General features: G+C 40.3%; 1 protein-coding gene across 1 annotated transcript in view; it reads left to right on the forward strand.

Moving 5' to 3' along the window:
* Window positions 1–429: 429 nt before the first annotated feature.
* ldlrad3 (low density lipoprotein receptor class A domain containing 3) overlaps window positions 430–14,794 on the forward strand; it is an 87,673-nt gene continuing 73,308 nt past the window's right edge. Inside the window, exon 1 of the mRNA XM_053319677.1 lies at window positions 430–745. Within this exon, the coding sequence (XP_053175652.1) occupies window positions 691–745 (55 nt within the window). The 5' untranslated portion in view covers window positions 430–690. The remainder of the gene's footprint in view (window positions 746–14,794) is intronic.

Here is a 14,794-nt window from a genome sequence, read left to right on the forward strand (position 1 = left end):
TGAAATGTAGTGGAGTGTAAAGTAGTAAAAAGCTGAAATTATACTCAAAGTAGCCTGCAAGTGCCTCAAAATTGTACTTAAGTAAAATAGAGTAACTGAACCAGACCAACTTTCCATCACTGCTAGTTTCTTATAGTTTCCCTTAAGTTTCCAGATGTTTCCATTGAAGGAAACCTATCGACTCTACTCGTGTGGTATCAGGTTTTGTCAACAGCTTTATTTTAGTTTCATCCCTTTGTGTTACTACTGCTAAATGAGTGGGTGTTAACACACTTTTCTGTGATTAACCGAGTTAACGGTGAACTCAATTAACGTTCCTCTCAGGTTTTGCTAGCTGGGACCGTTAGCGGAACCGCTATTCCCGAGCTGACCGACCTCTGCTCTCCGGTTTTCTGCCTCCGACTCCGCCTCTCTGAGCAGCAACACACGAGCCATCGACTCCCCAGCCTGCCTGCCTGCCTGCCGTCACCAAGAAGCCCAAACCGGACTCCATACTTCTGACCCATACACGCCACATGTACTCCTAATTTTGCCGGAGGGAAAAAAAAGTTCCACTTGAAAAGTACAACAGGCAGCAGTGACTCCAGTTAGCTGCCCCGGAGAAGTTTTTTCTTCTTCTTTTACCCCCAGTTTTTGGCCCCGCGGCGGGGCAGGACAGACGGGACGGGCCTGGGGGGGAAAGGAGAGCGTATGATGTGGATCTGGTACCTTCTGCTTGGTTCGGGGTCAGGCTCAAGAACTGTTGGTAAGTTTTTAAAAGCACACGGAAACTAATGTTGTTGTCACGGCGCGGACACGCTTCAGTGTACGGGTGGGTCAGAGGAAGGAGGAGGAGGAGGAGGAGGGGGTCAGTTTAAAATCCTTTGAAGTGCTCGCCTTGTGGGATAAAGCAATGTTTTCCTTCGACGAGTGCGCACGAAATGGAAAGAAGTTTTGCGACTTTTGATTTCCATCGAGTGAACTGGAGTTTCTTTTTCTTTTTGTGTCTTTAAATTGGGATTTGTAGCAGCCGCTGCAGCAGTCTGAGAGTTTTTCCTACATGTCGAATACATCGCATTGGGAGCCTGTCCCCTTCACTGCTAAGTTAGAATCATTTTGCTACGGACACCCTCCATGTCATATGCATCCACTATATGCTTTACTGAGAGCTCCTCCGGGCTAACTCATGACCGAGAGCTTGTTGACAGGGCAGTGTATTGACAAGTCAATCTGTTCTCCAGCCCCGCCATGGCAGCTGGGGCCCAGTGGGGGACACTTGTTCAGAAGTCCTTCCTAAAGTTCATATACAGGACAGCCAGTTGGCACTTTACTCTCTTTCACCATGTGGATGCACTTGTGAGCTGGTATTCCAATCACAAGTATCAACGCACTGGTCATTATACTGTAGCATGCTGCGTGATTAATAATACTTATGTGAAACACCTTTTGTGAAATGAGCAATTTAGAGGAATATAGCAAACTAGATATACTGCACCTGCTTTAATGATAACTCATCTACATGTACAGTAAAGGGATAGTGGCCTGATTTGCATGCATTTAAGCTAAGATGCTCTTATGGCACATATTTCAATTTTATGGAATGTAACAATCAAATAAATCATTCATAAATATCACTTTTCTGTTAAAATGCTTTTAGCCATACCACAATCACATCCACAGTGCATCCTGATGTGCTAACCAGGTATTACAGGTGCATTAAATGGGTGTGGCTAATAGTCTCTATGATGCTTCTGGTACTATAGACCTTTTTCACAAAATACTGGTAGACACAAGAGCACAGATAAAAAATGAATGAATGCTATATTTAGCTGCTTTGGTTTAAGGGTCCTGGTGTTGTGCATACTGACTCTGGTTCACGGTTTACTGGGATACTTGAATAACATTTTACTACTATGACGTCAGACTCACAACAGATGGTTTAAAATCAAAATTAAAATTGAGGTAGTCTTTTTAACTAATGCATAGTTTTTTCTGACTGCAGTGCAACTCAACTCGATTCAGTCAATTGTACAGATTTGAGGGACCTATGTGGTTCATTCAGCCTTGTGAGCCACTTGAAGAGATGAGGAACAGGCTACAGAGGTCTAGTAGCTACACTTTTTCTAACTCCGCACCCCTAGATTTTTGCGCTCTTAAGCTCCCACTGACATTGACCCAATTGACATCACTTGAGGCAATTTGCAGACATTGTGCAGCTCCCAGTGGGGCCACAAAAAACTATATACAACTTTTTTTCACCTATAGACCTGTAAACAGACTTTGATGCTTACAAATCGATGGAGTTCTCCTTTGATATTATTTGTAAAACCTATACTTTTCCTGTTATGATAAGTCAAGTCATGCCTGCTGTGAAAAAGGACCTGTTGGTTTAGTTTTATTTTAGGATATGCCTCAGATTAGGATGGAAAATTTGATACTTATTTTCTTCTATATTGGTCAGGATCAAGCATGTGCATATCACTGTGTTTTAGTCAGTGTCAGTGGGAGTGAATTGTGGATATCATTATTTTCGGTGTGGAAGAGAGCTGTATTGTGGGCTGCAAATCCCACCCTGGTTTATTTTCCACTACAGAATCTCCTGTATTGGAGCAAAGGAGCGTACACACACATGATTGATGTCAGAAATTTTCTCTCAGAATATTACTGTAGTTGCAGTGTTTCCCCCGGGGTTGACTGCTTTTGGCCGGGAGAAGGTGGGGAGGGGGCTGAGAGCACAAACTCAAAAGAGCCAGATATTTCTCTGTTTAAGAGCGGCTGAGATTTACATTAAAATGAGAATAGCATGGTCCAACTTAAAGGTCAGTCCACCTTAAGTTTGTTTTGTTTTGTTTTGACAAATAAGGTTTGATTGATTGATTTGATTAAGTGAGACTGGTTAGTTTAGGTTATCCCATTGTTGCTAATTTTGGAGCCAGCCTCCTTCACTTTTCCAGCAGTTGGGGCAACAACAGACTTTTCTAGGGCATTTATTAACTGACACTGTAGCTTGTGCTGTACATTTTCTGCCAGATTGACAACTTTGTGCTAACCTTTTCCTCTGCTCTGCTTGCATTCCCCCTTGCTTTTCTGCCACTCGCTCTCCACCACACATTTACTACGCACACACATTTAACACTGCCCTAGTCCTTAATGGAGCTACGCTACTCTTACCTTTCATGTAGATGTCCTTTGAAGAATGAGGAGAGGGAGGATGACTCGAAACAATTTGATGATAATGTAGGCTGTTCCATGCTCACAAAGTATGCCACTGAAAATCATTAGTAGGTCATTAATATTAATGATAGTGTGAAATGTTAATTTTGCTACAGAATGGATAAGGGAAATCTGATTTGGTTTGTTCAATATATCCTGTTGCTGTAATGTTGTCAGCTTTTAAATAAACAAATGGTGCTTCAGCATTTTATTAGCTCATAGTCTGACCAGGGTAATAATAACACCAGCTAGACATGAGTATGTGCGTGTATGTTGTATTTATGCCTAGGCCTATAAATTACATATAGAGCACAGATATTACCAGCGAGTGTTGTCCTCTCACAGGACTTTGCTATAGGTTATTCATATTCTAGCCTACATATCACGCCAATGATATTAAATTTGATGTTCTGTCACAATATTTTGCACTTAATTTGACATTTAACCAAGAAATAAGGTTTAATACATTTCAAAATGTATTTGGGTCCTCTAGCTCGGGAATACCTATAAAAATGATAATCACAATGTTGACATTTGAAGATATGGCAACAGGCAATTACACTGGCAGCATTTCCCACCCCTCACAGATTCAGTACTAAAAATAAGTCAAAATCTGTATGAATGCAATAGAAAATATGTTTTGATGCTCTGTGCATAACCTTCAGTGCTTTTCCAGTAAGTGTTGTATAATCTCAATATTTTGCTACCTACATATAATTGTTGTCGTGAATATTGCAGAGCCATAAATACAAAGATGAGATTTAAAGTACAGTCATTTCTTGCACCAACCTCATGTCTCCATCACAGAAACTGTAAAGTGAGACTGGATGATCAGCACAAATGAGTTCTTTCACAGATGTATGGCTCACAGTGATACTCAGCATAGTGTAGATATTTTGTAGACTAAAAACACAACATCACAGCTACACTAGATGTTCATTATTCAACATAAATATCTCGGTAAATTGCACAGGCTCAGAAACTTTTCATCTCAGCCGATGTCATCAGTTTCCCTTTTTAGAAATACTTTTGGGAGATAGCAGACTTTCATTATTGTTTTATATGTTTTGGCTCTAAACAAATGGAGAAAAAAAACTGTGCTCCCATAATTAAATGATGTCTTATCATTTTCAGAAAACAGATGTTGTAGATCATTTGCACAGAACTGGACTCTTTAGTCTAGCAGTCTGAAGCTAAACATACACACACCTTTCTGACCTTGGATTTGGGGGGGGCGGGGGGAGGGCTACCTCCGACAATTTCTGTAACTTTTCAAAACAGAAAATCCATTATTCTCAAGCACTTCTTGCAGTGATTGGCCATCTGTGTGTAGCTGACAAAAGAGCCAGGGTTTGAACGTCTGTATAAAGCTCTGTTTTTGTCTTTCTTCTACACAGCTATATCTGTCGCTTTTCATGTCTACAACCCAGAGCAACGCTATGAATGATTTCCAGGAGAGAGTATCTGTTCATCTCAGCTGGTGTCCCTGTATTTTAAACAAATATTGCACCCCCCCCCCTCTGTGTGACAGCAGGCTTTGCCTTTAAGAAAGGCTGTTCAAAAAAATAAAAATGCCTTTGATTAGATGAGACAAACCAACACATGAACTCACATGAACCGGTTCTTTTCTAGTATAACTTAGTACTCACTCCCAAAGCTACATGATATAAATCAGTGCTATTATGTAATATGAGCTTTAGACACATGCTCCAACAATACTGAAATGTTGCAATGCAGCTACAAACAAGGCTTGTTTATGATATTTTGGTATGCAGCCTGAAAAAATATTTAAGCTGTTCAGCTGATGTGTCTGGGCTTGCATCAGAGGAAATATTGATATAAATAAAATGAGGTAAAATGTGGGAATGAATTAACTTTGCAGATAGCAGAGGATGATTCTTGTTTATTTAGAATCAGCAGTGTGATATACAGGACCAGTCAAAAGTTTGGACATACATTCCCATTCATTTAAATGAGAAAGTTTACTGCTTGGATCAAAAACTGTACTCTTTAATGTTAAGTATTTTACTGATATGTGTGTGTGGCAATCAAATATTATATACTCCACATTTTTTTTAAATTAACTGATACATGTTTAAAATCTGTCTCTGTGCTTTTAAAGCATCTGTGCATATGAATACATGAGGTAACAATTGAACTGTTTCCCTTTGATCTCCACACACTAGTAAAACCTGAGGGTAGAGCTTAGCTTGCTTCCTTGCTTTTAGGCTTTAAAATGAATGGAACATATCCTCATAACTATTTTCTATCATTCATCATGAATAGATGCTCACAGAGCTCTAAAAGCCCAGGTCTTGCCCGAGTGAGGAATTTTGGATGAAACCTTGATGACTAACATAGTGCTGTGATGCTCACCTACTGGAAGAGTTAAGGGTTTAGTCAATCCAATACAGCCCTACAGTATACAAAACAACTGTCAAAGCTCATATTGGACTTTCTTTGTTTTTCCAGTGTCCTGCATAAAAAGGTGACAGTATCAGCTCAATCAACAAATGTGTGCTGCGTTATGTCTGCAGACTATTTGTGTCATCCCCCCCCCCCCCCCCCCCTCCGCTGGATGAAGAAGCAGAATCACATTGTCTCCTGCTTATTGTGCTTTGTTATTTCTGCACTGTGGCCTCCCAGATCCGGGCCAGCTAGCCCAACAAACGCTTGTGTGTCTGTGCCCATCTTTGCGTGTCTTTGGAAAAGTAGAGAAAGAGAAGGAGATATTGTGTTTTCGCGCTGGCTGACACGGTTGATCCGCTTCCAGCCTTAGAGTTGCACAGAGCAGGCCAGTGATTAAGGAGGAGCTTCAGTTCCCAGAGTTGTTAAACAAAGCCACATGACTGGAGTCACATTTCAGACCTTAGTAACAGTGTGGCTTTAAATGCTGTAAACACGTAATGTGCGCTTTCATTATCCACACATTGCGTGTTTTGTAGCTTTGACCAATAAAGCGTTTAAGTTTGTACATCACAGGTTGTTTGACCATTAGTTGTAAATAAGGTGGTGTTCTCTCTGTGTGAGATGGAGGCTCTCTGTCCATTCTCTTTGAGCATCTCTGATCTATAAGTCATGAAGCTAAATGTTTCATGGAACCTGGGGTACATGGATAGAAGGAGACAGAGAGTGAGGGGTAGAATGTACTGGAAAAAGTTAGAAGACAGCTCATTACATATTGATTTTGTATTGATCTTAACTAATTTGCCATGCAGTGATGCAGAGGCTTTGTTAATCCCAGGTGGTTGCCTCATATTGATCTAGAACGTCCTTGTTTGCAAAGATCAAACGTTGGTCTTGGATGAATCTTGCTTGTTTAATGGATAGTAGAGTTGTTTTTGAAAATAAAAGCTATTAGATTGTGAATTGAAGCTTTTGTCAACTTTTGGATACGTGGTACTCGTTGTTTCTCAGCAAATACAGTGTTTACCCAGTACAATGTATACTATCTATAGTTATCTTCAGTGGAGATAGATTTGAGGACAGTTTGTTCTCAACATCAATTTTAACTGTCTACAGCGCCAGCCCCGAAGGATAACGTGACATGTGCTGAGAAGTTTCTTTTAAAGTAAAACCGATGCAGTGAATGTCTTAGGGGGGTTTCAAGACTGCTGAAGACTCATACGCACACTACATAAACTGTATGTGCAGCAGAAGAACTGAAAGGGGACAGCAGACTTACTTTTTCAGCATCAATGTTAGTAACAGGGCCTGAAAGTCATTTTTTAAAATAAGGGGAAATTCCCTCCTTAAATGCTTGATATAAGGGGGGTTTTACTTTGTTGGGGGGGGGGGGGGGGGGGGGGGCTGTAGGGCTGTACCTTGTCCAATTCTTACCACAGATTGTATTTTGTCACTTTCCTTCAATTTAAGGTATTCTCTGAACTATATTATATAGTAATTAGTTATTTAGTATACACTTTAATAGTTTTATTCTCTGAACTACAGTCACCTGCAACTTCATTAGGAACATGTGCACAATATAATTCAATCCAATATAACAGCTCTGCTATAAATTCTGCTTTTTTTTTAAGTTTATACATTTTCAGTTTTTGTTGACAAAGTGATAATTCTACTTTGATTATTACTGAGGTTGTACTAAGTGGTGGTGGTGTTCTTGGGTGCATTATATTGAATGGTGTTCTTAATATTTTGCCCTCCTCATGTATGTTAATGGAGTGGACAAAATAATAGGAACACCTTTCAATACAATGCACCCTAATACACCACAATCACTCAATAATGAACATAAAGCAGAATTTTCACCTTCTTTTCAAAAAATGTATAAGCTTCATAAATGTAGAGTTTATAGCAGAGCTGCTGTATTGGATTAAATTACTGTAGATTGCACATGTTTAGCCATTGAGTCTATCTTTTATAGTTAACTTATTCTCTGAACTATATTTATAGTAATTACAAGTTCTCTAGTATTATACACTTAAGTAGATATTCAGTTTATAGTCAGTGACTTAAAATTGACATTTGTAACATCAGCTGATAAAATGCGCAACACCGGTTCCAGCCAGTCGTCCTGCAGTAAGCACCGCTGCAGATGTTGGTTGAACATTAATATACATCACTGTAAATGTGTGCGGGAATGTCCTGCATCATAAGTGTTGGATTTGGGGGAATCAATTAAATTGTGCGCAATACCTGCAGTCCTGCGCTGAAATTCGAGCCCTGAGTAAAATGGTAAACTCAACACTCCACTTGGCTTTAAAGAAGCACAACAAGGAAGAAACAAGCATGAAGACATTTGACTTTGATTTATTATGCATTAAATGTAAATTCAGGTCAGTTGTAACATAGTATTTTAATGCAGGAAAAAAAAACCAGCCCATATGTTTCTGGTGCAGCTTCTGCATTGATCTATATCATTTGTGAATACAAACTGCAGCAACCATGGAAGCAAGCTGCAAACTGGATGATTGATCTGCCCACAAGTGGAGGTTTGTGGGAGGTGTCAGAAGCCTCGCAGCTTCCAATACTTTAAATAGTAAACAGACACATAGACGGTGTCTCCATGTCAGGGCCTGGATCCACCAAACGACAACTCATGATGAACATGATGGTAATTGTTACAACCATTCTGCTCTTTGATGGGTTTTTTAGTTGAAAAGTGTAATTAACCCATCTGCCACTAACATGTTTTTATTTTCATTATGGACTCAGGCTTTTTGATTTATGCACCATGAGGGTAGTTAAACTTGTGGATGTGCTCCAATTCTCCCTGTAAAATATCAAGGTAAATGACCACTTAATTGTTCATTACCATGTTGACTTATAGTTGGACAAAACCTGTCCAGCTCCAGTTGTGTAATTACAGAGATTCTAGCTAGCTGATGATGTTGGATCAATGTTGAATTTTTAATTTGCAGTTGTTTTATCTGACCGGGGCCGAGCTGTCAGTCTGTTGTTGAGTTTGGTCCAAAGTTTTTTGTCTTTGAAATGATTAATTGTTGACCTTTTTAAAGATGCATTCACAGTATAGAAATGCAGACTTAGGAGGATCCAACCACTAAATTAGGAAATAGCTCCAGAGTTATAGGTTATTTTGCTTACACAGCACATTTGCTCCGTTTTGCCCTGCACAGTCACCTTGGTTACCCTGCTTTTATCTTTATCCATGGTGTCCCCTCTGAGAGGAGAGTGACCTGCTGGATGTGTTCCCTGTGTTGCTCAGCCTGCAGACAGACAGGGAATGGACCCTGGCAGAATGACAGCTGGCTCCCCTGCTGTCCCCCGTCATCAGCAGTCATTTGCTGTACTGTGTCTCACAGCCACCGTGGCAGCCAGTGTGGACACTGACAGGCTATTTTGGACTGAAATTCTAGCATCCCTCTGTCAAACCAAACAAACACTACCTTAAAGGTCAACAAAAACCCAAAGAGAAACACAGATAACATCAGGGCAGTTGATCCTCTGTTTGTTTGTCTACTCGGACGAAAATATACATGGTGTGAGCGCGGTTTCATATATTTGGATCTTTGTATGACTTTGATGAGTGCGGCCTTGATAATGAGCTTCGCATTGTCTAAAAAGTCAAAGAATGTCTCCTAATCTCTCCACTTTCTCCCATCATTAGGTGATGAGGTGTAAATAATCTCTCAATTTCTGTGTTTAGTATTGGCCTCTAAAGATAAGGTGGATAATGGGAAAGAACAATTAGTGTCCTTGATATTTTATACATTAACAGAACATTAATGTCTATGTCTATGTCTACCATGTTTATGTTCCCGCTGCCCAATGCCCAATCATCTGCACAGAGAGATTAGCTGCCAAATGCTTGTGGTGATGATTATATGCTGCAGTAAACTTTAACGTGGATCTACCTTTTGCCTCATGCGTAATTGTTTTGTAATTGTGATACAGCTCTGGCAGTTTCATCATTCCAGTAAGTGGGCGGCACTGTCCAGCAGCTTTGGATGTTGTAATTAAATGCAATTTTCCAAACATTTAATCATACATTCATTTTGACTGAACAAGGTTTTATGATTGCAATCACAAAGACATTTTCTAGGTTTCTCTCTTGTGACTGCCAATTGTGATTACATAAGTATTCTGTGTCATGTGTGATAAATATGCAAATTGCCTTTATAGAATTGTAGGTGCAACCGGTTTTTATAAACCAGTGCATTACTGCTAATTATTCTGTATGCAGGATTAGATTTATCTGTAGGATTACGGAGACCTTTTCTCGTAACTCTTTTCTCCTTCTGTGATACAACACAATGATTTAGGATTGCTTGGCAGGTCAAGGGTACATTCTATATCCGAGACTCACACCAGAGAGTACTCACATTCAGACTCTGATCTCCACATCTATCCAGGGGGAAAATCACAAGGGAGAAATGTGACCCTCTCTTCTTTTTGCACCAGATTGACATTTAGTAGATGGTGTCAGTGGAATTCTCTTCACCTATTACTGTGTGTTCGTTCAAACGGACACACATTTGATTTAGCAACCTCTCAGGTGAAATTCCAATCTAGGGACGCAGAGGCTATTATGCCCTTGATGCTACTCCTCCAGGCGAGCGTATAGATGAACAAATAAGATCAATCTCAATTCAGCTCACTTGAAATAATTGCCTATTTGTCACAATTAATTTCAGAGCTTTGACTCAAGACCCCTTGATATTGATATTGAATTTCCCATTATTACATACCTTAAAATCTGCTCATTAAATGGAGCTGAATTCAAAGAATTAGTCTCTGTGTTAAATGGATGATAAAAGGGTCAAAGAAGTCAGGGATAAATCCCATGCGTGTTTTAAGGAGGAGAGGTGATCTGATCTAGAAGCTGGAAGTTAACACATGACTCCACCTCTGTCATGTCACAAACATGGCTTAACCCCTTTAGCTGTAGCTTGCATGCTTGTTCTTCTTTCTTTAGCAGAGATTATGCATTTGAGTTAATGTATGTGTATGTGTAAGGTACAGTGTGTATGCGCAATATGTATAAAGGGTAATCCTCTCTTGGACAGGGACCAAGGGAGGCGAGGCGCTCATCTTCACAGGAACTAATCACCCGATCCCGCCTGCTGTTTACAGAGGCAGTCTCGCCAGCCAAAATCAAATGCAAAGCTCATGTTAATTGCCTTAATGCTGCTTCCCTGTCAACCATGGCTTGGCAGCAGCCCCCAGCGCTAGGCCACAAAATGAATTCTTTTCACTTGTTCAATGAATACCAAAGTAGAAAGGGGGTTCCTACTCTTCAAGAATGCAAGACAGGCATCCATTTTTAACCCTGTGATATTATGAATCAGGGAGAGCAGAACAGAGTTACGAGAGGGCAAGTGAAAGTGGATGTGTGGACTTGTTGAGGAGATGGTGAAAGGCTGGAAGTTCAGTCCTGGCTTTGGTCATTATTGGGACAGAACTATTAGTTTTGCAAGGGTCTAGTATGTCAGAGATGGTAATTAAGTCCGTCTCTGTGCAGCCTCCTCTAATGAGGAGCTGCAGGCCTAAGATTTGACTAATTTCTTATATGCCCGGGACAATAAGTCAGCTCGGCCGTCCTGCGCCTAATGACTCCAGATAAGGATTGGTGGGATTTCCAAAGACTTGGATGGATTAATGTACTGCAAGAGTTAGTGCACTCTGATGACTTGTGTAATGACATTCTTTGCTTTTGATGTCCTGACAGGGCTCTGTGTCATTGATAAAAGTGGTGTGTGTCATTTGTATTTCTATTACACGTGTATTTTTTTCTGGATAAGTATATTTTATTGATTCTTGCCATTTTTTTTACCAATGACAGAAAAAGTAATCTATCCATATCATATAGGTCTCTATGATGGGAAGACTCGAACTAGACTCTCACTTTGTAGAGAATTTAATGGACCATGTTAGATGTTTATGGAGCCAAATATTATGTGCCTCTGATTCTTCATATACATCTCAAATATATCTTCCAAATAAAAAAGTGGTTTGCTTGTTTGGAGTAAGTGTGGAGCCAAGTTATTCATCTTAATAGTTGTGGCTGTTGATTCATTAGTTGTAATTACACAATTGCCAAAATTGCACATTGTATTCTCACATATTTGCTTAATGCACAATGGCTAGGGCTAGGTGTCAGTACTCAATAGCCAGGTATTAACCAAAATAACCCAGTATCAAAAAAGAATTCTCCTGTCCAACGATACCTGCATTCCATCCTTTTTGTACCCAGATCTGGAAGAAAATGACGATTTGTGTGGTTTTGCTTGCAGCCAATTACTACAAGTGTTCTTCAATGTTTGACTGGCCCACTACCATGGCAGCTGAATGAAGCAGAAAAAAAAATGTATTCAATGAAGTATTGTATTGGTGTCCCTGTCACTGATATACTAAGATAATAACATTTTTAAAAGCCCTAACTAACCATGGCATATTGATCACTGGTGATCGGATCTGATGCACCTAAATTTCCCTAGCGACATTTCCAAGATGAAGAATACATACATGCACCTTAAATGTCATTGGCTCATTCAAAAACCACATGCTTCCGTAGATGCTTTGACCTGCATGTGTTGTCTTCGTGGCCCCCAATAGAGTTTAAAATGTCGTATACCGAAACCAGTCAAGCTGGTAAACATCACATTTCACCCTCATGTGATTCTCATCTCCAGCGTATCCGCCATGGGTCAGGAGCTCATCTGTCCTCAAGGAGCAACCCAGCAGCTGATTATGATGGATTATGATAGATTCCTCCTTGACTGACCTCTACAGCGTGTCACTTAGTCTTTACTGCACTTGCACACACACACACACACACACACACACACACACACACACACACACACACACACACACACACACACACACACATAAACACACAAACACACAAGTATATACCTAGACACTCATGAATTTATAGGCAGGGAAATGTGTAAATACACACACTAAAGTCCACACCTGCATGTTCACCTTGCAAGTGTTGGGAAGGTACCTTCACACAAGCATGGACACACAGGACATAAAGTCACATATGGACACATTCTTCTTTCTGCATCTACACAAATACATGCACAAGGTCATGAATTGCCATTGTGCTGCTTGCAACTGTCCTTGCAAGTTAGTTAAGATCAGTATCAGTAAGTGTATTGAACCAAACTCAATTAATTCAAACTCACATGAAAGCAAACAAACCTGCAGTTAAAAAAAAAACACAAAATCCCAAACCAGGCGCATCGTGCAAGATGCTTTCTGAGCATCTGGGCCATTTGTTTTCATTTGGTTTGGTGTCTTTACTGGTGCGACACAGAGCACATTGAGCAGTGTGTCTCTGTCAGAGCAGCCACCTCCGCCTCCACCCACAACCACCACTCCTCGTTCCTTTACAGCAGATGGTACTGGTGTAGATGCAGGAAGAGAAATGAGGTGGATGGCGCTAATCGCTGCTGCAGACTGACACATCAACAAGCTACCAAAGTGCTGGTCTTTGCATTTTCTCCTGCTTTTGAAATGGAGTACAGGCTGTCAGACACAATGACTGGAAGAAGACAGTGGAAGAATGTAAGAGTAGATGGTGATATTGACTCAGGCGAAGCAGTTCAGGATGTGAGTCTGCATACGTGCAGCAGCAGCACTCAGATGTTATGTAGTGAGAAGCAAATGTCCATCTTTGATAACATGAGCCCTGTAAATGAATGAAGCTTTTTCTCAGTGCATTGAGCGCACTTTTTTAGCCATTACCATGACAACGTAAAGGTCCAGGGCTTTCTGTGTGAGAGAATAAAATAGAATCATGGTTCTGAGTAATGCAGATGATTTCTCAAAGGGAAAGTGAAGCCAGATGAAATGGACTCACTAAAAAAGAAGAATGAAGTAGCAGCGAGGACACAGAATAGGGCCTATATCGACTCTGTGATCATTTCCAGATAGACGTGGATGAACAAATACTGTGCACACACCTGCTGAAGTACAAACAGTCAAACTCATGAACACACATTAAAGAGACAGATTAATATCTCTCACTCGCTATCACACAGAGGAAAAGAGATGAGCTTAGAGAGCCAGAGAAAGAAATATCCTCATGCTGTGAACTTATTGCCCTGACTGTAATTAGCAACTGGAAAAATTGGTGACCTAGTACTCTCATGACCTTTCTCATCACCATTCATGTATTTTCCTGTCACGTCGCTTCTATGTCTAAGTTGGCCTTTTACAGATAGCACATTGACTGAAATCTTATTGGAATGACCTTTAGTTACAACATCATCTGCCACGGTGAGAGAACTATTCATACACCGTCTACCTTTTAAACTTAGGCCCTCCATTTGACTTATTACCATTTTGACTCATTAGCATTCGGATGAGTAGATATTATATTATACAGCGAGATAGAGAGAGGGGAGACAAACGAAGAGAAAGAGACAGAGAGTCCGGGCAAGGGCCACTGGCACTCTTTCCCTCATCTGCATTCTGTTGAAATAATTACATTGTAATGCCCCCGTCACTCCCCCTTTACCCTTCCTCCTTAATGTGGTGTCTCTATCTCACATCCCTTTATTTCTTCTCACGCTCACCTTGCACTCTCTTCTCTCTGTTCCTCTGTCGCTCGCTCTGCCCCAGTGTTTTTGGCAGATATATAGTTCATTTCAACTGCTTTTCAACCCCTGCAGTGACTCCATGGCCTGGCTCCACAATTAGGAGCTCATTACTTGCTAATACTCAGACTAGAAGACAGACAAAGGCAGTCTGTGCCTTTTTTGTTGTGTACGCCCTGCTTCCATCAATTTGTCTCTGTCCCCAGGCACTTTTTAAATAAAAGGGTGCTCTTCCTCCTTCTTCCCAGTCTTGTCATCCTACCCTCTGCAACAGTTCTTCTTCTCCATGGTGCATAATGTGCTTGGGTGTGCTAAGAAGAATTAATAGTTCAATTTTATTTTCTTAAGCATTGTTTTTATGTAATTAAATGTACTCTCAGCCATATACCTATGACATTTTGAATATCTGCATCTGTCATTTTCCAGCTCATTTAACCTCCAGAAAGCTTAACTGCTCTTTAATTCTGTTTACTTTATATTTTTTGTACTAAGAGCACTGTTTTGTTTTGTTTTTTATTGAGAATGTCATTTCTTTATTTGCAGATGTTTCCCCCCTGTCACATTCAGAG

This window comes from Scomber japonicus, chromosome 5, assembly GCF_027409825.1.
Source record: "Scomber japonicus isolate fScoJap1 chromosome 5, fScoJap1.pri, whole genome shotgun sequence".
Lineage (NCBI taxonomy): Eukaryota > Metazoa > Chordata > Actinopteri > Scombriformes > Scombridae > Scomber > Scomber japonicus.